General features: G+C 31.1%; 1 protein-coding gene across 1 annotated transcript; it reads right to left on the bottom strand.

Annotated features, from left to right (window-relative positions):
- Nucleotides 1-5212: 5212 nt before the first annotated feature.
- LOC134685594 (pumilio homolog 3-like) lies at nt 5213-23735 on the bottom strand. The gene is made up of 18 exons (XM_063545443.1): nt 23562-23735; nt 19667-20308; nt 19208-19340; nt 18070-18190; nt 17608-17683; nt 17093-17186; nt 16098-16164; nt 15347-15416; nt 14889-14993; nt 14001-14104; nt 13125-13200; nt 9837-9935; nt 9069-9203; nt 8551-8693; nt 8082-8227; nt 7474-7635; nt 6726-6816; nt 5213-6231 (listed from the first exon to the last, which is right to left on the bottom strand). Exons 2-18 carry the CDS (start codon nt 20306-20308, stop codon nt 6084-6086), a joined length of 2412 nt encoding a protein of 803 aa, XP_063401513.1. The 5' UTR covers nt 23562-23735; the 3' UTR covers nt 5213-6083.
- Nucleotides 23736-23767: the final 32 nt, after the last annotated feature.

The raw sequence follows: 23767 nt of genomic DNA, 5'->3' as shown, positions 1-23767 counted from the left end.
ATTTCTTGCTTACTATTCTGGACAAAGAAAGATAACTCTAATTAAAAAAAAATTTGCTTTTGCACTATATTGTGCAATTCGATATTTCTTGCTTTGCGCAATACTGCATGTGCAATTGAAAAGACTTGCTATTGCACAATACTGTGCAATTGAAGATTTCTGGCTATTACGCAATACTGTGCAATGGAAAATTTCTTACTATTGCACAATACTTAATATATTAATTTTAGATCCTGATTTGGACCAACTTGAAAACTGGGCCCATAATCAAAAATCTAAGTACAAGTTTGGATTCAGCATATCAAAGAACCCCAAGAATTCAATTTTTGTTAAAATCAAACTCAGTTTAATTTTGGACCCTTTTGACTTTAATGTAGACCAATTTGAAAACAGGACCAAAAATTAAGAATCTACATACACAGTTAGATTTGGCATATCAAAGAACCCAATTTATTCAATTTTTGATAAAATCAAACAAATTTTAATTTTGGACCCCGATTTGGACCAACTTGGGAACTGGGCCAATAATTAAAAATCTAAATACATTTTTAGATACAGCATATCAAAGAACCCCAAGGATTCAATTTTTGTCAAAATCAAACTAAGTTTAATTTTGGACCCTTTGGACCTGAATGTAGACCAATTTGAAAACGGGACCAAAAGTTAAGAATCTACATACACAGTTAGATTCGGCATATCAAAGAACCCTAATTATTCAATTTTTGATGAAATCAAACAAAGTTTAATTTGGACCCTTTGGGCCCCTTATTCCTAAAGTGTTAGGACCAAAACTCCCAAAATCAATACCAACCTTCCTTTAAAGGTCATAAACCTTGTGTTTAAATTTCATAGATTTCTATTTACTTATATTAAAGTTATGGTGTGCGAAAACCAAGAAAAATGCTTGATTGGACCCCTTTTTGGCCCCTAATTCCTAAACTGTTAGAACCAAAACTCCCAAAATCAATAACAACCATCCTTTTGTGGTCATAAACCTTGTGTTTAAATTTCATAGATTTATATTTTCTTACTAGAACACACCCGTGATATCGCGGGTCCGTGACTGAATTAAAGTATATAACTATGCGCAAGACTTATTTTTGTATTAGTATTGTCATCTGATAAAGTCATGCCGCCGATTATAAGATAATTATCACAGTTTTCTCTGCTTTCAAATCTTTCTGTTTGAACCCGTCTAACTGGAACTTATCAATTATTGGTAATATTAACTATTTGGAAAACGAAAGGTCCTGGGATGGAGTATTTTTTTCATCAACAGCATTGTCCTATATTAGTTATAAATAAAGTTGAATTCTTTGATTCGCTGTTTTCATGACGTCATGCCCGCTAACAAATTAAAAACTACATATACGCCTTATTTTTAGTATTCGTATTGTTATCTTATAAAGTCTTACTGATTAAAATACTACAATAGGTAACAATTTGACAATTTAGTAGTGTCAACCCTGTGATTATGACCCGTGTATATAGCATATCCTGAATACACCGTTTGGTGGTGCGCCTGCCAAATGCGGAACGTATAGATAAGGTAATAGGTAACAGATGAATATACTATTGGTATCGGTATCGGACTCGACCCGGAACTTCTTAATTATTGGCAATATTAATTACGTGGAAAACAAAAGGGCCTGGAGTGGTGTAATTTTTAATCTACACCTTTGTACTATATTAGTTATATATAAAGTTGAATTCTTTGATTCGTCGTTTTTATGTGATGACGGCTGACAAATTGGACCTCGTAATTTTAGTATTATAGATACTAAAGTTATGGTGCGTAAACCCAAAAAAATGCTTATTTGGACCCCTTTTTGGGCCCTTATTCCTAAACTGTTAAAACCAAAACTCTGAAAATCAATCCCAACCTTCCTTTTGTGGTTATAAACTTTGTGTCAAAATTTCATAGATTTCTATTTACTTTTACTAAAGTTACTGTGCGAAAAACAAGAAAACGCTTATTTGGGCCCTTTTTGGCCCCTTATTTTTAAAATGTTGGGATCAATACTCCCAAAATCAATCCCAACCTTCCTTTTGTGGTCATTAACCTTGTGTTAAAATTTCATAGATTTCTATTCACTATTACTTAAGTTAGAGTGCAAAAACTAAAAGTATTCGGACGACGACAACGACGACGCCAACGTGAAAGCAATATACGGCGAACATTTTTCAAATTTTGAGGTCGTATAAAAACGGCAAAATTTCCTTAAAATTATTCAGGGGCAGCAACCTAACAACGGGTTGTCTGATTCATCTGAATATTTCAGGGCAGATTGGTTTGCTGGGTCACCGGACACATTTTTTAAACTAGATACCCCAATGATGGTTGTGGCAAAGTTTGGTTAAATTTATATCAGTAGTTTCAGAGGAGAAGATTTGTGTAAAAAATAAACTACAACGGACTACGACGGACAACAGATGACGGATGCCAAGTGATGAGAAAAGTTTAAGTAAGATAAAAAAACAGACAAAAAAAAATTATCTTATATTGAGCAGTGAACTTCAAAAATGAGGTCAAGGTCAATTAAACATGCTAGACTGACATGTACATATTTTCAAACACCAAATATAGTTGAACTACTGCATACAGTTACAGAAAAACAGACAAAAACACAAAAAACTAAACTTTAACCACTGAACCATGAAAATGATGTCAAGGTCAGATGACACATGCCAGTTGGAAATGTACAACCTACAATCATTCCATACACCAAATATAGTAGACCTATTGCTTGCAGTATCTGAGATAAAACTTAACCTTGTTAACTGATCTATGAATAAAATTAGAGGACAAGTGAAAACTTGTCTGATAGGCATTAGGACCTTTCAAGGTATGAACATACCAAATATAGTTATCCTCTTACTCATAATAAGAGAGAAATTAAGAATACTAAAAATCTTTACTGTCAAGTAGTCACTGAACCATGAAAACGGGGTTAAGGACAATGGACATTTGACGAGACAGAAACTTCGTATCATAAGGCATCTATATACAAAATAAAGGATTCAATTCCTCTACCTACTGAATTATTAAGCTTTTTTTATGAAATTAGAGGCTCTCAAGAGCCTGAATTGCTCACCTTAATTTTTTTGGTTAAATCTCTCATCAATGATTATTTTGGCTTTTCAATTTATTTAAATGTTCTTTGAATCGTCCTATTTTCTTCAAAAGCAAAAAAAAAAGATCATTTTCTCCTATGTTCTATTTTAGCCATAGGAGCTATATTTCTTGACATACAAGGAAATAAAATATAAAATTTATACTAGATACTCTGAAACTCATTTAGCCTAAGTTTGGCTGAAATTGATACAGCAGTTTGAAAGGAGAAGATTATTTTAAAGTAAGTCAACATGATGAACAAATTGTGAAAAAAGTCTTTAAAGGGCAATAACTCCTTAAGGGGTCAATTGCCAATTTTGGTCAAATTGACTTATTTGTAGATCTTACTTTGCTTAACATTTTTGCTATTAACAGTTTATCTTTATCTATAATAATATTCAAGATAATAACCAAAAACTGCAAAATTTCTTTAAAATCACCAATTCAGGGGCATTATACCTGAAAAACCAGTTACCCAATGCGGCTGAAAAGGAGTATGTTCGGTAAGTCCTAAAATGGCCCCCTTTTTTTATCGTAAATTTCAAATTCGGATTTATTGACCAATATCACGATAAATTATAGCAAATACATTGACTAGATAGGATATAAGCTATTTTGTTGAAAAAATTACGTTTCTGCGTTTCATTGTGACGTCACAAGTTGTACTCATAATGATTTTTCACGAAAAATCAATGAAAATGGGTAAATTTCCATAGATTATTAAACAGGAAACATAGAGCGCATACGTCGACAACAAACATCTTTTGAAACAATGTTTGTGACGACATTTCACATGTCTAATTTGAATATTAAGCTTGTCGACGCCTGCGCTCTGTGTTTCCTGGTCCTTAATTTGGTTGAAATCCAGCTGATTTTTTCAAATTTCACCAAAATCTCTTATCTTCACCTTTTTGGGATGTAAAAATCAACGAGTTAGAAATAATCTTTGACAAAAACAGTTCTGTTTAACTTTCCCACATGTCTTTACGGCAACTTAAAACATTTATTGTCTTGTAACTATGAACTTTATAATTGGGGCCAAATATGCCCCTTATCGAACTTACTCCTTTCAGGACAGGTAGACCTTGACCTAATAAATACTTTAACTTCGTGTCTTATTTGCTCTAAATGCTTGAGTTTTTGAGATATAAGCCAAAAACTGCATTTTACCCTGTGTTCTATTTTTAGCCATGACGGCCATGTTTTTTGACGAAATAAAAATAAAACACAAACTTTATTTTATACACCCTACTGATCATTCACTTGAAGTTTGGTTGAATTTGGTTGAGTAGTTTTAGAGGAGAAGATTTTTTAAAGTTAGCAAATATGATGAACAAATTTTGAAAATTTTTCATTAAAGGACAATAACTCCTTAAGGGGACTGCATTTGACCCCTATGTTCTATTTTGAGCAATGGCGACCATGTTTGTTGATAGATCAAAATTTCAGATACAATTTATAAACTAGATACCCTAAGGAACATTTAGTTACAGTTTGGAAGTATTTGGCCTAGTAGTTTCAGAAGAGAAGATTCTTGAAATAGTTTACGACAGATGACGGGACGACGACGGACACCAAGTGATGGCATAAGCAAAAACAGGTCAACACTGCAGCCGAATGAATCACCATCATAATGTCCAGCTTTGACATAAGTTGAAGGCTGGACAAAAATCATACTTGTTTTTCTCATTTAAATAATTTTACAATTTGTAAATCTGAGATTTGTATAACTTTATGGGCAGTAAAGGTAAACGTATTGGTAAAGTCCTTTAATACTGATTTCCAACTTCTCTTTGTGATGGGCTGTTACTATTCAAGTACTTTCAATTCTTGATTTATCATTTTCATAGAAATGAGTAGAACCAATGCTTATATCAACAGCAGACCAAAATAACATTGACCTACAGTAAGTGGTTCGCTATAAAACTGGCTTAATCTTAAAATTATAAAGAGTGTTGATGATAACAGCACTGCTAGAGGCAGCATGCCTTTTTCTTGCTTTTTTTACTACGTCAAAGCAAGACAAAAAGTAAATGTTCTTAATTAAGTCAGTTAAACTGACATAAAATGACGTAGATATATAAAACAACAAACTACTTTTTACAACAAAAACAATTTTATTACTCAGAATAAAACTATACATCACTTCTCAATGTCTGTACATAAAACAAGTGCATTTGCCAAATAAAAAGTTAAAGTCTAAAAATCATTCTGTATTCAAAAACTTTTTGCATGATTGTACACATCTAAAAAAGATTAACAAATGTTATTTTTTTGCTTTTAAAATTTCTAAAAGTACTTATCATGATGTTCTTAGGCATCATTTTCAAGTTCAACTCTATTTTATTTCTAAATGTACAGATTTTTATTTAATAAAACTGATGTGAATTCAATTAATGCCCTCTTTCCTTCAGCTCACAAATCTGGCAATAATCACACTACACTGCACTCAGGACATGGATGAATGTGTACAAATATAAAATTAATTTACATAACTGTATTACAAATATTGCACTCATTCTTGTTTCACAACAGACAAGGACAAAATAAAATACCTTGCACTGCATATACATCTAAAGTGAAACCTCTCATCTCATGCAAGTTTTATTTCAAATTCACAAAGCAATCCAATTACCAAATTTTTAACAGGTTTGCCTGATGTAAATGTAAAACTAAATACACAATTGAATCCCTGACATAATTAAAACCTAGTACGTTTAACAGGGACAATAAGTTAAAATTTTCAAGTTACATAAATGAATGATAGTTCAATTTATGTGTATGCTATTTAAAAACATAACATACAATCAGTTTATGGTTTTGATATGAGTTTTGTTTGACATTCAGTTTCTCATAACATGTATAACCTATAACCTATATAACAAGTCAACACCATCTTTTTTGTTGTCAATATAAGCCTCAGGTTTTAATACAGGGATTTATTATCTGATCTATTGTCAGAGATTTTTTACAACTTGAACTCCCCATTAACAGCGTCTAATTTTTGCATAAGGACTTGTGCTCCTTTGAATGTCATTTTTTTCAAAGCGTTTCGTACACCAATTAACTGTGCAGTGACTAGGTCTGTAACTTCTGGATGATCCAACTCCAATAAACTGTAAAATAAATATACAAGTGAATAATGTTCAATTCTTTTCTTTTGTCAAACTGTTGATGTCATGAACTTGAGGTTAGTTGTAAGTTTTTACTGCCTGTTAAAGGCTAATTGTACTTTTGTGATGCAAAACAACAATAAAAGTTATGTTCCTAGTTTTTGTATAAGCGTGTTGTCTTTTGTGTCTAGAATTGATACAACATATCCATTTTTTTCCCTAAATATTTAACAAACAAGAACTTGAATATCATACTTTGATCACAGCTTATAATTTTCTTTTTAATCCAACAAACTGTTTAAACTTATTGTTATATTTGAGACAAAACTTTGTAAAAGTAATAATAGTCAACTTTTTAAGTCTGAAAATATAATGTCAATGAAAAGACCATTGAGGAATCAAACAGCTGCTTACATCCACACCATTTGGTCTCTGGTAGATAGTTGTCTAATTGGCAATCATTCCACATCTACTTATTTTATAAACACAGTACTTACAATGCTAATGTAAAACATCCTCTATTACAGGCTGCCCAAGATTTTAAGCCTCCATCTGGTAGTGTCTGTAATAATATTTGGGAAAACAGCACTGCAAAATACACAATTTACTTTTTAGAATGTGCACTTGAAGGTCATGATAATATGCAACACAAAATATCAATGCCTAAGTGATTTAAGATGTTGACCCGTCGATTGATCAATTGATTGGAGTATTACGTCACTTTTAACACTATTGTGCTATTTTGTGGGGTTCAGTTTTTATTGTTGAAGAAAGCCAGAGTGCTAGGAGAGAACTACTGAACTTCAGTAGTAAAACTGACAATTCTAGTCAGTTATGATTGGAGTCAAGTGGAACTGCCTTGTGAAGGACTCAAACTCACAACCTGTGCTGACAGGCTAGTTATACAGTAATTTGACTTCATAGACCACTCTGCCACTAATGCCCTGTTTCACCCATTGAAGGTTGTAAAAGAACCAAAGGAAAAAATACTTTTAATCAACCCCTAACCACCCATAATTTAAGTTTGCATTTTACCTTTTAATTCTTACAAAAATCTTTAAAAAAAATCTCACAAGTTATTTATAAGAGTGCCTTTTATCCCTCAATGTGTTTAATCTGGAAGACACCAAAGTATTAACCTAAACACAATATTTCTCTTTTCAGAGTATAAAATGGGTTATATTTTGAATGTTGGGTTAAAACAGAATGCAAGGATTAATTTACATAAATGGAACTATTTTGTACCTGATTTTCCCTCTTGGATCCTCTCTTTATCAGACTGTATTAACTTCTTTAGTGCCATGTGACCTGCACTATGTTCCACAATGTGCATGTTTTGTAAACTTCCAGCTACAAATGGCTCTGATGCTAACTTAGCTATTGCTGTCATAGCTGATGTTGGATCTCCTGTAATACAAGAAAAGAAAGTTTCTTTAAATTTTTTGCTCTCCTGAAAATGAATGGTACTAAAGTTTTCATGGTTTAAACTTTTTAATATCTATCACACTGAGAAAAAAAGAAACCAAAAGCTGCTTCGTTACCGGTATAATACACATATGTAGGATTAAGTGATAAAAAGATTCTGAACTGCATGTGCATCTTGTATGTACAAGTTAAAAGTTATATACTTCAAATTGATAGCAGGTCATTAACACATAATATCAACAAGAATATATTACATGTATTATACAATATAAGGTCTGTAGAAGAGATTTTCATATATAGTTACAAATTCTAAGTAGCATTTCAGAAATGATTGAATGGAAAGGAAGTTGAAATAATATTCCTAAAGAATGTGAAATAATTACAATAATACTTTTGAAAGTTAGCATGGTAACAAATCAAATACTTACCCAAAGAATGTGTAATGATGGCTGATAAGAACAGTAATGAAGTATTATCCATTACAAGTTCTCTAGTATAATCAGCTATGTACTTTAACAATGGTTCTGACACAAATTCTAATAGTTCTCTGTGACGTATTGATTTCTGTTTTTTGCTGAAATGCAAAAAATAACCATTATTTAGAAATGTAAGCGTAAACATAATGAATATATTTTGAGACAATGTACGGTTGTTCTCTTTATACTGCAATAAATTCAATGTTTACATGATTCATGAGAAAAATATCTGAATCTTCACTAATTTATGTTTGAGATATACCAAATTCTTATTTTTCATACCTAAATTTGATTGAAGGTAATTCTAAAAGACTATTTCTTTACCTAGCTTTTTTGTGTTGTTTCATACTCAACAAGATAAAAATTGATCAGTAAATTGACCCATTAGTCTGCTGTAAGAAAACTCAGATTTGGACATTACCTGGTAGTACTAAGATCAGCCTCTTGTAAGATCTTTACAACATCTGGGTGGAAGAAATGTGGATCTCTTGGACATAGTAAATATAACAGAACTTTCTTTCCATATTGGTTCTTGGCCAGTTGAGGTACATTCTTTATAACATCCTAAAATGAAAAACATACCTTCTCAACAATCCATGAAACAAAATATGGTATATCTTATACAAAAAAATAAAATAAACGAGTATCAATACAAACCTATGTCAAAATTAAATGTTAATTCCAATATTGAAGTATATTAGAAAATGACCATAATTTCTACCAATTTTAATTTTTTTATTTATAGAATTGCTTTCATATAAATAAAAATAAAATTGAAAATTAATGCATTGTTATTAATAAATTGACAAACGCAACAGCATGAATATCATACTACAAGCATTCTTCTTTCTACAAACAGAATGGAATGAAATGTATGTCAGTAAGAGATTTCAGAGATTAAAGAAAACATATTTGAAAGAGTAAAAAATAAAATCTTACATCAAGAATAGCTTTCTGTACAAGTTTTGTGTCATCAACCCCATCAAACATGGCTAACATCACTAAGTGTCCATACTCTTCACAACAGATCTTCATCACATGGGTCTTCAAACTTTTTATCATTATTTTTCTGTCCTGTAATGGTAAATAAGATAAAATGAAGTGTAAAGATATCTTATTCACATGGTTTTTATGCTTTTAGAAAGCCACAAAAGGAATTCACAATGTATAACTGGTCAGTTAACTTTATAATAAAAGTGTAGGAAGGTGCGGGCTGTAAGCTTTTATAGAGAACTTGACACTAGTAAGAGTGACCTTGAAAAACGGTTAAAAAATAAACAATTACAGTACAGGGACTAAAAACTTTGAATTGATGTAAAGTTTATTTGTTTTACACCCACTATCAACACTATCATGTAGTGATCAATTTTATTTATGAATGTAATCATAGTGTCTAGGGCAAACTGATGATCTCTAACAGACAAATCAAATACATACCAGATTGTTAAACTTATCTTTTAGCAAGTCACAATCTTTGGTATTAAAGTGGGATATTGTAGAGTCAGTTTAACAACCATTGTGAATAAACTTTTCACTGTTTATCAATTTTTCAGTTTTAATTTACAAAACATGCGCAGAAATCTCTATTCTTTATCTTTAAATATTACTCTTCAATTTATGAATGAAATCAATCCCTACTCTTTAAACAATATATCACTGGGTTTTATTTTTTTAAATTAGGCTAGATTTAAAAGAAGTAATACTAACCTTAGCATTACCATACCAGAAACAGTACATAGCTACTCGTGATCCATCTCTTGTGTGTATCATATGCATTAACGATTCTCTCAAGGCTTCAATCATATCCTACAGAAACAAAACATTAATATATTAATTCCATAAATTCATTGAGAAAAATTAATTCAGTGAGGAAAATGTAAATTGAACAAGTCTAAGTATATCAAACTTTGAATATATATTGGAAAATGTGCATGTATTTGTAATTGAAACTATCTATGAAAAACGTGTTTTGAGGGGAGTACTCTAAAGCTGTTTGCATGCTGTAATGAATAGATATGTATGAAAAAATATGTTTCAGTGGAAACAATGTTTTTAGTCCTCTGTTAAATAAAGGCTCATTAATAATGAAAGAATGTAAATGCATGTCACAAGGGATGGTCTAACCTTCCTAAAATGATAAGATCAGCACAAGTAGATACAAAATTTGGTATAATTTTTATAATTTAACAAGAATGTGTCCAAAGTACACGGATGCCCCACTCTCACTATCATTTTCCATGTTCAATGGAACATGAAATTGGATAAAAAATATAATTAGGCATTACAATTAGAAATATAATATCATAGGGAGCATGTGTACTAAGTTTCAAGTTGATTGGACTTCTTCATCAAAAACTACCTTGACCAAAAACTTTAACCTGAAACATACACTTTCATTTTCTATGTTCAGTGGACCGTGAAATTGGGGTCAAAAGTTTAATTTGGCTTGAAAATTAGAAAGATCATATCATAAGGAACATGTGTACTAAGTTTCAAGTTGATTGGACTTCAACTTCATCAAAAACTACCTTGACCAAAAACTTTAACCTGAAGCGGGACAGACGGACCAAAGAACAGATGGTTGACATGGAAGGGGTACATGTTATTTAAAGAACTAAATTGTGATTTTGAGATGAAAACCAGCAATAAAAGTGCTGTTCCTTTGCTTTTTGTGTGTTTTTTGTTGTTGCTGTGCATGTTTTGATTGTCATTGATGTACACCCCTTATCCTTTTCCCCCATTATAGTTGAAGTTTCTTGCAAATTTTCAATGATATTGCGTACACAGGTCAAAACAAAGCAATAAAAAACTTTCTCTTACTTCATACCTGTCAACCTCTGAAAATGAAAAGTCAGGTCATGACCTGCATTGAGAAAAAAAATCTCAGGTCATAACGCGTACCACATTTTGCGGGCTCAATTGAAGAACAAAAATATGTTTACATATAATTTATATAGTCAATATGTATATAAAACAGTTAGAACATGTCTACAAGTTTATTTCAGACTATTGTTATATTCCATAGTAGCAGACTTGGCATTCTTTAAAAGAACTGCACTTGGTTTCAGTTCATAGCAATGCAAATGTGTATTCATTTTACAAGAAAGAAGAGCACACAGTGTATCCTTATTAAGATCAGCCCTAAACTCTGTAGCTATTTTCTTTACTAAAGAAAATGCCCTCTCACTGTCTGCATTGCTGTTTGGCAAAACCAGTAATGTTTTAGCAAGTTTTGACAAAACCAAAAATCTTGGCTTGTTAAGAAAAATGTCATGCAACTTGGACATTTCTCCCCAAAATGTACCAATGTCAGTTTCAGGGGAAGTGCAAAGTGGATTTTCATCTAATGGGGTCAACTGATAGTCACTGAACTCATCTTGTAGCTTGTTGAAAATATCGTTAATACGTAGCTCAGGTAAACAAGTCCTACATTTTGACTTTTGGTTACAATGAAAAAGACCGATAAAACCGAAGGTCGTATTACTTCTAAATACCGGAAACAATTCCGGTCAGAAATCCGGGTGAAACGGGTAATGTTAGAAATTCCCGGGACCCGCCGGGTAAAGAAAAACTCCCGGGTGAGAGGTGAAAATAACGGGTGTCACCCGCAAAAAACGGGTGAGTTGACAGGTATGTTACTTCCAAATATAAATAAAAATCCTGTACTGAATAACTCAAGCTCTTCTAACTTTAATATTTTTTCAAAAAAATGTCAGTACGCTTTAGAAATTTGTTGTTCACTAAATGACCGTGTCTATTCCTTGATAATTGGTTCAATTATAATTTGAAGGTTTAAAAGTAAACAGGTACTTGTACAAATTTATTAGAAATCAACTGATTTGAATTTAAAAAGAAATCAACACTTAGAAGATGATTTGTATTGAAGCCAGGGCTAAATATCGAGTTACTATATAACAAGAGGCTGTCACAACGACAGCAAACCGGATTTATTAGCATTTATTTGTGTCCTGGCAATATCACAAGAACCTTTACTGATGATTGGTGAAAGTGAAAATCGTCAATATCAAATTTGACCTCTATTTTGTCATGACCGATGATCAGTATCAACATATCAAAATTTGAAAAGCTTAGATTGAATGGTTCATGAGAAAATGCACGGACATGACTGGAAACACCATTTTACTATCTTTCAAGAACCATAACTCCTGAACAGTAAAAGTCAAAATGGTCATTATTAAACTTGACCTCCATTTAGTCATCAGTAACAACATAATAAAATTTGGGAAGCTTTGGTAGAACAGTTAATGCGTAAATGCACGGACACGACTGGAAACGCCATTTTACTATCTTTCAAGAACCATAACTACTGAACGATTAAAGTCAAAATCATCATTATTGAACTTGACCTCTATTTTGTCATCAGTAACAACATCTTAGAATTTTAAAAGCTTTGGTTGAATGGTTCATGAGAAAATGTACGGACACGACTGGAAACACCATTTTTCAATCTTTCAAGAACCATAACTCCTGAACGGTAAAAGTCAAAATCGTCATTATTGAACTTGACCTCCATTTTGTCACCAGTAACAACATATTAAAATTTGGGAAGCTTTGGTAGAACAGTTCATGCGTAAATGCACGGACACGACTGGAAACGCCATTTTCAATCTTTCAAGAACCATAACTCCTGAATGGTAAAAGTCAAAATCGCCATTATTAAACTTGACCTTCATTTAGTTGCCAGTAACAACATATTAAAATTTTAAAAGCTTTGGTTGAACGGTTCATGAGTTAATGCATGGACAACATTTGATTGCCGCCCGCCCGCCCGACGAGCATCCCCAAATTAATAACCAACATTTTTGTCACAAAAATCCGGTTAAAAATTGATATGTCATTATTCCTCAAATACCCTTTTACCCTAAGCTTTCATTGATTTGAAAATGTCAAAAAACTATAAATGGTCAATCATATGTGGATGATTTTACAATAATGAATGGGATTATTAAATCAGCTTAATTTAAGTATACATACTGATCTCATTTTGTCTGATGCATGAACAAAAAATTCAAAGAAAATTCTGTGTACCATGGAATGTATTAAAATGGTCCTGAAATAAACATATACAAAAGATATCATAAGTTAGAAAATGGAAATGTTTACTATTTTCAAATGTATTAATATAGAGTGCTATAAATTAAGACAAAATATTCCATCATTAGTTAAACTGTAAATCATAACTATAACATTCTCTATTACACATGTAACATTTATGATTTCTAATATGTGGTAAAGCAGAAAATTTTTTTAAAATTCAGCTCGTTTGAGTTGCACATACATATTTAGTCAATCAAATATGTGTATATGTGTGTATAACTGTTCAAATTCAACACCATCATGACAATAAGTCAGTTATAACTTCATCGTTTGTCATCCTTAAAAGTAAAGATTTTTGGTTATATGTTTCTTTAAGATAATGAATTCATTTGTTGTTAATTTCTACACAAGTGATTCAATGTCTTTAAATACTGTGGATTCATCTATTTTCGTATTAATTTTCATGGATTGTGGAAAAGTTGCATTTTCCTCGATAATTGTTTTTGTCAATCTCTGCAAACAAAGCCATGTAATTTGTTGAATGAAAATTGTTTTTCAACAGATAGTAATTTATCCACAGTATAAAGCTTTGAGTAAACATCTTTATCATTCAAGATCAAGCTTAAACTACATTTCTTAAATGTGTTGGATTGACATTGTCTTACTTATTTGATTGTTTTGAATCAGATATGTTTCTTATTGATCACACCAGTACAGTTGTATACATTCTAGAAATATTCTGTTGAAAAGAATGACATATTTGACTAGTTTGGTTCCACTAATTATTCAGACATGTAACAAAACTCTATTTACTTATCAATAAGGGGCAGTAAAGCTTCCTTCATGTTGCTGAGAATCATGTCTTTTTTATCTGGTTGTAGCATCAACATCTGATCCAGGCATCTCATGTCAGGGGTCTAAAAATAGTAAGATTATCCATTAAAAGGGAGATAAAATACAAATGTAGGTGTTGTGGAACACAATTGAAATTAACTTATCACAAAACCCACTGTCACATTTTGCAGTTATATTACAATAATTTCATTTTGGATGTAACACGTCTTCTGATTGGCTGACGTTATTTTGTTGTCAGCCCGTAGACATAATGTAGTCATGTGACTGTGACGTCCACAATGTTTTTTCATTGTTTTCTACGGTTTAAAATGAAATTTAGAATTAAATTATAAGAAATGACTGTAATATTGTTTCTGTCTATTCGAAATAAAATAAAAAATGTGGTGCACACTGTTAAATAACCCACTACACACGTTATTCAGTGTGCACCAATTTTTTTATGTTATGTCTTCATAGACAGAAAAAATATTACAGTCATTCCTTAAATACTGCTTCAGCTTTTGAATTAATCTGCTATTTTTTTCTTATAATTAATTTAATTTTTTTTAGAATGGAAAGTGTAAGACAGTATTAATCATAAAACATGTAAAAGTTTTGCAAAATAATGTATTGCTTAATTCAGTTTTGTAGAAAACAAATAATAAATTTCATTCTAAAACATGCTCAAATAGTTGAATAATATTGCATTCTGATAATTAGTATCAAGATTATAATTGTTGAAAGCAAAACTTTTAAAATTACTGACATATATAAAGATGATACCTTTTGAGACACTGATGGATTCATGTCTATCTGAATATTTGCCTTAAGTGTTACTTATTTAATCTAAAATAAGACCTCATATACCTTGAATAAAATAAAGCTTGGACCATAAAAATCTTCCAATAATGACAGTCTCTGTGGTGCATTTGCATATTCATTATATGCAAATTCTACTAAATCTGAGGCTTCCTGAAAAATATCAATTGTAATTAATTTTCTAACAGTAAATGTAAATAGTTGAAAACATAACCATACAATATCCATTAATTGTGTTTTACTGTCATTGGTGTTACATTTAAAAAGCAGGCTTTGAACTGAATTTACTGTGGGTATGGTTATGTGATTCTGTATTCTACATTGGCTTGAGGTATAGGGGAGAGTTGAGATTTCACAAAAAAATGTTTAACCCTGCTTCCTTTTTATGCCTGTCCTAAATCAGGAAGCTCTGGCCTTTATTAGTCTTGTATGTTTTTTTTAGTTAATTTATATGTTTTGGAGTTTAGTATGAAGTCCATTTGTTTATGATTTATAATTATATTTACCCTGTGTCTAACCAGTTTTCTAACATTTCCATGGAAACTCTTGAAGACATGATTCTTGTGTTGTTTTGATCTGAAAGAATCCAAATAAGTAAAATATCAGCCAACAGTTTAAGCAGTAAGAATTGTAAAAGTGTTTTAGCAAAAATAGTAAATGTGCAGAAGACTTTCCAATTAAAATTCTTGTCATAATAACATTTATAAAGTAAACAAGAATGTGTCCATAGTACATGAATGCCCCATTGGCACTAGCATTTTATATGTTCAGTGGGCAATAAAATTGGGGACAAAACTCATATTTGGCAGTAAAATTAGAAAGATCATATCATAAAAAAGATGTGTACTAAGTATCAAGTTGATTGTACTTTCAACTTCATCAAAAACTACCTCTACCAAAAAATTAACCTGAAGCGGGACAGACAGACAAACAGATGCACAGACCAGAAAACATAATGCTCATAAATGGGGCATAAAAACTGATGATGTCAATAAAATTTGTTTAAAGTAAACTGTTGTTAAGTTACATTTGTTATTCATTCAATATATGAATAATTGTCCTAAAAGTTTTTATATTGAAGCAGTGAATCACTGATCTATGATCTATCTTTATATTATAAATTCATTCCTCTTAATCCAAACAAGATACTCTCATCATATTGAACAATAGAATGTCAAGGGCATGATATTTGAGTCGACATTAACTTATATGTATGTGATGTCTTATGAACTAGTCTATGTAACATTATTAACTTACCCATATACAATTAATTTCTTTACTAAGAACTTAGCATACTTTGACCTGGCCATTAAACATATCTGATCTGTAATAATTAAGATATTTTCTTGATTAGATTCAACAAACACCAGAATACAATTATATACAGCTATAGTCAGTGTATCACATATCAGCAAAACAAATAAAATGTTTGTGTGAATATCAGGATATACACATCTGTAGAAAGTAAATTGATACTGTGAGTAAATACCATTTAAACTAAGTTAACATAGATTTGCACAGAAAATTTTGTATTTGTTGCAAATTTTTTTTGAGCAATGTATATAACTTTGTTATGTAATTATTCATTATCACTTCATAAAATCTCTTGTTAACATTTAATGAAATATGAAGATTAGTGAAAGTATAAGTGAGTTATTGAGAGACATGCAAGGTTGAATGAGTTTACAATTGTTTCTCAAATTCTATGGAAATTTATCTCATTCCGAACCCATTGTATAAAAAAATCTTATCAATGTGTGGTTGCCGGTGATCTCAGAAGATTATTGGATGATTTTAAGGGTCATGACCTTTTTAGCTAACTGGATGAATCAAAATATGCTGTAACAGGTGATACTGAAATTGACAACTTCATGCAATGTAAAAGGCACTCGAAGGAGATTTTGGGTTAACAAAAAAAGAAAATGTATGTTTTAATCATTAGAGAAACAGATTCTTACAAAATTACTCCTGGATTATTGGATCTATCCAATCTTGATAGTTAAATTATAAATTTTAAAGTCCTCGTCTAGGCTCGGACTTTAAAATTGATAATTTAATTATCTTGATTGGATAAATCTGATAATCCACTCGTGTCAATGTAAGAATCTATATATACCACAAAAGTTTGAAAAGTATATACTGGTAATCGTTTGTAAGTCACTACTATTTTCTAAGTACTTTTCTAATTTATACACTATAGCTCTGTTTTTAGATACACAAACTACATAGTTAATCATATATGTCTTAATTACCTTTTACTTCCTCAAATACCTCATCTTTCTGACTTGGTGATCCATGCTGTACAAGGCACTGTAAAACTCTTGCTGTGTCATGAGCAAATGCAAACTGTAAAATTAAGTAACAGGATATAGATTACAGTCTTTTGAAGTGTATAACACCATACCCTGGGTAATGTGTCTTGTAGGAAGAGTGCACGTTATACATGCATACAACAATTTTCTTAGTCTTTTTTCAGGACCAGACTCTGATAAAGAAGTTTCCAGTTGAAGTGAAGAGTACCGAATATTTTTGCTAAAACCTTGATTGTTTTTATGTTTTACATGTTATATTTGTTATATGTATCTCAAGAAGAAGCATATTCATAGAAAAAATACAGTTCTGACAAAATTTTCATCAATTGTTATGTTGCTAGATTTCCTTACATTGATTAGAATCATATATGTGTGATAAATACCTGAAATTCTCAATAATGAAAATGAAAATATATACAATCTACAACCATGTCTACTAAGTTAATGTCACAAACCTCTTTCATGTTTCCTTTAACAAATCCCATCAATTCTGTACACAGCTCATGTTTCTTACTTTCCTTTACATCATGTCTAAAACAAAAAAATACAACTATAAATCTGATATTATTTTATGAATGTATTTAGTTTTTTAAAGATTTACGATTGATCAGAAAACACTCAGACACAAATTTTATTATAAACAACAGTTTGTTCAAGCATACAACAATATTATAATTTAATCCTTGCTGACTTCTGACAGTTTAATAGAATAGTAATTTTACATTCCAGAAAACATTTATACATGAATATTTGTTGACCCAGATTGATACATGTGTAGTGCAAATATACATACTAGAGTAAAAGCATACCATTTTTGGAAATAATGAGACTATATTGCTCATTTTTCCTTACCTCTGAAAGATACTGTAACAAGCTCATTCTTAAATAAGTTAATGTTAGTTATTCTTTATTATTACCTTCTTAATTCTTCCCATATTTTCTTTGATCTTTGAATCATATTGAAATTATTTTTCAACATTTTACGAACTTTCTTTCTTTCCTTGAATGGAAGCTCTTTCAATTTAGTCTTCTTTGATTCTGAAATGACAAAGCATCTTAAAAGCATACATTTATTTAATTTTTTTTAGGGTTTCAGGATATATTCTAGATCTAGGAAAATTCAATCTAATTTCTTGCAGACAGATTTCATTGTCTACTTTAAACATGCAGTGTAAAGCATCTATGAGAAAGCAACCAAATAAATAAGTTACTGTAAATTCAGAAATTATTGCGTGCATATATTACTGCCATTTTGTCATTTAAGACTAAAATGCGAATTAAATTTTTGCAGTATTGAAAAATACTGTTTGCAACGTATAAAAAATTTCAAAATGCAAGTTTAAATCATTGCGATTATAACCCTATTGCATTTTTCGCAATAATAAAAACATTGCAATAATTTCTGAATTTACAGTAAACTAAATAGGCATTCAGCTGTCAGCCTTCCACAATAGACATTGTTTCATCATCTGTAATTTAAGTTGTCTTATCTTTGTAAGCATCATTGTTTTTCTATGCCATAATCACTTAATGTTGTTTTTTTGGTTTTTTTTTAGAAGTTGGTGTTGATAGAATATTTTTTTAGTTCCTGTTTTCTTTAACCCAATCGTCTTTTTAGACATCAAGCAGTTTAGCGCTTGACATTGTACAGACAACTGTCTATATTTTAAGGTATGCTGACCTCTAAGTTTTTTGTTTGTTTTTTGTGTTGGGTTATTTGTCTGCTGGCTCATTGATATATACTCCACATCTTCTTTTGTTGGTATGTTTTCTTCATCAATTTTATCTCAATTGAATATACATGTATTTGTCAAAATTTTGTATGCACTGTAAATTGGAATTAAAAGCATGCTTTCTACATTAAACCTGTCATAGTTAACACACAAGGTATTCTACAGAAAAATATGATGTAACTGTCATGACTATCTACTCATAACTCAAAACCTAATACAGGTCATTGGAATGTTCCTTGGACTTTGATTTTATCCACTATATATTTATTTAACCGTTTTAACGTTTATTTCTATTCTTAATTTGTTAATAACAATAAATTACCTGATGTTTCTTCCAGTTGTGAATCTTCCATTTTACACTTGGCAATTAGTCTACTTTCACTAAGCTGGACCTTCTTTCCTTTTAATGACTTCAGTTTACCTGCTGCATTACTGGCTGCTCTTTTCAATTTTACCTGACAAAATAAGTTTAAAAATATTGAAATTTAGACTAAAACAATATTGTTCACTGAAGACATTTTAAACCAGACCTGGATTTCCAAGTATATTTATTTATGAAATTGGGCTAAAATATTATCTTTTGTTCCTATTTTGACTAGTTAAACATATTTAAAAAGAGGCAGTTCGATATAAAATATATATTGTTCCTGAAACATACTAAGAAATATCAATAGGATAAATAATTTAAGTTTTACAAACTTAAAAAGTAAAATCACAAAAATACTGAACTCAGAGGAAACATGCTATATGATTGTAAGGCTCACTTGTTCTAGTAAGTTACCTTCATTGATTTCCGTCTTTCAAACTGTTGTGGACCAGGTGATGCAGGTTCATCTTCTACACAAACTTCCTGTGTAGAACTATCTGATGTTCTCCCCTCAGCAGCCTCTCTCACAGTAGACAATCTTGGTTGAAGTATAGATTTACTCGCTTTCTTTTGATGGAAAGACCTTTCTGCACCATCTGGTTGGCCTCTGGCCTTTTGAACAGCCTTTTCTAATGTGATATCTGCTCTTCCTTTAGGCTTTCTCATACGGGAAAATGTTGTTTGCATGGACACATCAGAACAAGGCATTATAGAGCTAATCTGACTCAATGTGTCTGGTGTATCTGTTTGATCTAGCGATGACAGGTCAGTATCACTGTACATCTGTAAATGGCGCTTTGTTGGTTTACGCTGAACATTCTCAAGTGGATCTGGATTTATATGTGTTTTTCTTTTCTTTGAAGGAGATATTACATCAAATGAAGAGTCATTATCACTGTTTGGAGGAGCTCTTAACTTTCCTTTTTCTTTTCCCAAGATACTGTCACCTTCTGGGTTACCACGAACACCTTTCTGTTTACCACTCTTTGGTTTACGTCTAGGTCTTTGATAAAATTCATCTTCAAAGGAAGAATCTGCCTCCATTGCTATTCTCATCTAAAAACAAAATACACTCTATAGTTGATTTATTTTCATAACAAGAAATATTAATGGACAAAAAGTATATTTCAGAAAGAGCTATCTAATTACTAAACACTAATAAAAACATCTGCAAGGGATGGTTGAAATCTAACTAAACATGTTTAACCCTGCCACATTTTTGCCCCTGTCCCAAGTCAGAAACCTCTAGTCATAGTTGGTTGTGCAACTTTTTTTTTAATTGTAGTTTTAATTTATCATGTTTATATGTTTTGGAGTTAAGTGTGACATCCATTTTTATTGAACTAGTAAACATTTTGTTTAAGAGTCAGCTGAAGCCCACCTCTGGGTTGGGATTTTCTCAATGTGTTGAAAACCCAATGGTGACCCTCTGCTTGTAACAGGGATATTCTCAAGGAACATAAAATATATTTTATTGTTAAGATAATCAATGATCAGCAGACTGATGTAAGTTTTTTTAAGAGAATTCATAGAAATGCAAGGGAATGTTAAAAAATATCGGTTGAACCCAAGGCTTCATAAATATTTGTGAGCTACAATGTACCTTGTGAAAAAGTGTGGATAGTAAAGCCCCCATTGACAGAAACAAGTGCTGGTGCTTGTATCACTAGTAAAACATCACTCATTTGAAAAAATTGTTACTCATTTTGGAGCATTATTTACTATTTAGAGCGTTGTCCCAAACCTTATGATTATATGCAATTCATTTAAATTTTCTTTTTCTTTTAAAAAACTGTCTTGTAAATTATTTTTGATTTAGAACACATACATTATATCATGGTGTGACACTAGCCAAATCATCATTATAGTCCAGTTATTAAAAAAGTGTTTGGCACAGACTAAAACCGACTGCATTTTAGCACCTGCCTCCAGTCAGGAACCTCCAGCCATTGTTAGTCTTGTGTGTGTGTTTTTTTAAATATTGGTTCATTAGTATTGATTTTTTTTATAATAACAAATTTGTAAATTTTCATTGTCGAGATTGTATATATATCATTATATGTCCTCACAAAGCAATGTGCAGAACGAGTTACATAAACTTCAGTGTGCTGAAGGCTGTTATTACAACAGTACAAACATGACAAAGTAGAAGAAATTTCAGTGTTTCTTATGTTTAATGTGGAGTCCATTTCGCTGAACTCCTATATACATGGTATACATTATAGTTAATGGAATTAATGAAGATCCCTAAGATGCAGAATTTTCTCACTTGTTGAAGACTCATTTGGGGCCTTAGCCTAGGTAGTCCAAATAGTTATGACGTCTTGAAAGGCTTTTATACATTTGCTGACGCTTTACAGCCATGTAAGGCACCAAAGAAAAAAAAGTATAACAGCCTTTAACCATCTTGCTGCCGGAGCATATATGTCCATGATTAAATTTATGCAAGCTTCTCATCAATGCTGTATCTAGTGTTGGATAATCGGTTGAAATTACCAACCGATTATCTATTACAATCGGTTGACAGCAACCAACCTACTATCGGTTATAATCGCATCATAAAACCTTGCCCTTTTTTAAATAAAATCATGCATTTATTCTCATTGTATATGTTATGTGTATATTCCATATCATTGCAGAGTTTATATATTCATATTTGATCTTTTGTTTCCTTTTCATATTCTGACGTACTAAATTATAATACTGGTACCTTTGATTATTATCTATTTAGCAGTTATAACAATGAATTAATAAGAATCAAGTTTCATATTGAACATATTTTATCTCATAATTACAACATTAATTACCAACATGTACAGTGACACTAACATTTCTAAATTTCAATGGTGTAACTCTCAAAACAATTTCAATAACATAGCTGTATGAACATTTGAATGCTTCTAATTAAGAAAAGATATATACAGTTTTTAACTTTAAGAAATTCAAAATTAACAGAAAAAAATAAAATAATGCATTTGCATTATAATATATACAGTAAACAAAGGGGAGTAGTACATTTGTAGTAATTCGTTTAGAATGCTTTTTTTTCACTTTTGTGATCATTATTTTCTGTCAATTGTGCCATTCGTGCGTCTGAACTTATAATTGCAAGAATGCAGAATTATTACATAGTTGAACTGTATCCGATTCGTGATTCTTGCATTTCTTGTATTTATAAATGGCTGACAAATTTCAGAAAATTTACAAAAATAAACGATGTTTCGCAAACAATTTGGAAAGAAATATGACGTATTTGATGCTACAAATGGATTAAACATTAGTAAAAGGCTATTTGCAATACGTACTCATGATGCAAAGAAATTAGTTTGTCTAAAATCAGAACGATTTGTACGCTCTCAAGTAACAAGTACCGGTATTGATATATTGAAAATATTTCATACAAAGTTATTAATCTTGAATAACATTCCATCAATCTGCAAATATTTATAGTCAATGCTTTTGTCACGCTTATAAAGAAGGAAATTGGTTGTGTCTCTAATTATAGGATGTTGGACATTGTTATTGTCATCGACTATTTGTTTGACTGCCCATATAAAACGCAAACCGTAAACGGACTAAACGGACCGGAAGTTGATAAGCTAAAAGTCCAGAAACTTTAACGACAATCGATTATCGACATCGCCATGCCCAACCAACTTCGGAACAACACTAGCTGTATCTCTTTCAATTTAAAGACCTTAGATTAAACAGTGTTGTGTTTTTCTCCAATGGGTCCCAAATATGTAACTGCCATTTTGTTGTGACGTCATATATCGAATGACGTCATTGTTTGACATGCTACTTCACAGACGTTAGGCTATTGTGTTTTCTGGCATATGAAATGCAACATTGAAAAACAGTTGGCAACAAGATGGTTAATAATAATTTTGACTAGGCCTTAGGCTGTTTTGGCAGGTTATTCACTTTTTTACACATTTCCTGTTTCCTTTCTCTATTCTGCAATTTGAATTATCTGAGTATATAGAACCCCACTGTACAAAAGTATATATATATATTTGAATTATCTGAGTATATAGAACCCCACTGTACAAAAGTATATATATATATATATATATATAGATGTGAGAGTGCATTCTGATTAAAAGCACTACAGAGCATATGTTGTAATGTTGTATACATGTATGTTTGTAGACGTTGTGTTGAAAATGTATAAATTTACAGATTTGTTTTATATCAAATGAACATCAGTAGTGAAGATTCAATAAGAATACTAAACAAATATCGTCTTCAATGTTTTTTTCCAATATCAAGGGCGTGATATTAAAACGATTTTCTACTTATTCATTACCTTGAAATATTGCTTCAAATTTTCAAAATTTTCCTCGTGGGTATTTTTATCAACAATAGGTTGTAGTAAGTGTCGTAAAATTTATTGCGCAAGATACAAATTTATTCTTCGATTTTTTAATATTTGAGTGTCTTTATACATAAAAATATCGATATGAATATGTTCATGCACTCTATGTATAGTTAATTTGTTATATCTATGTTTAA

The sequence above is a fragment of the Mytilus trossulus genome, chromosome 1 (assembly GCF_036588685.1).
Source record: "Mytilus trossulus isolate FHL-02 chromosome 1, PNRI_Mtr1.1.1.hap1, whole genome shotgun sequence".
Taxonomy (NCBI): Eukaryota; Metazoa; Mollusca; class Bivalvia; order Mytilida; family Mytilidae; genus Mytilus; species Mytilus trossulus.
The sequence above is the reverse complement of the archived record's forward strand: the minus strand, read 5'-3'. Positions and strand labels throughout refer to the sequence as shown.

What these genes read in the sequence shown, in the direction of transcription:
- LOC134685594 (XM_063545443.1), bottom strand. Translation starts at nt 20,308, where the DNA reads ATGAGAATAGCAATGGAGGCAGATTCTTCCTTTGAAGATGAATTTTAT. An exon ending in ATATGGGAAGAATTAAGAAG is followed by an intron (nt 17,684 to 18,069) that starts GTAATAATAAAG and finishes TTTTTGTTTTAG; the next exon opens with ACATGATGTAAAGGAAAGTA. An exon ending in GAAAACTGGTTAGACACAGG is followed by an intron (nt 14,994 to 15,346) that starts GTAAATATAATT and finishes GATATTTTTCAG; the next exon opens with GAAGCCTCAGATTTAGTAGA.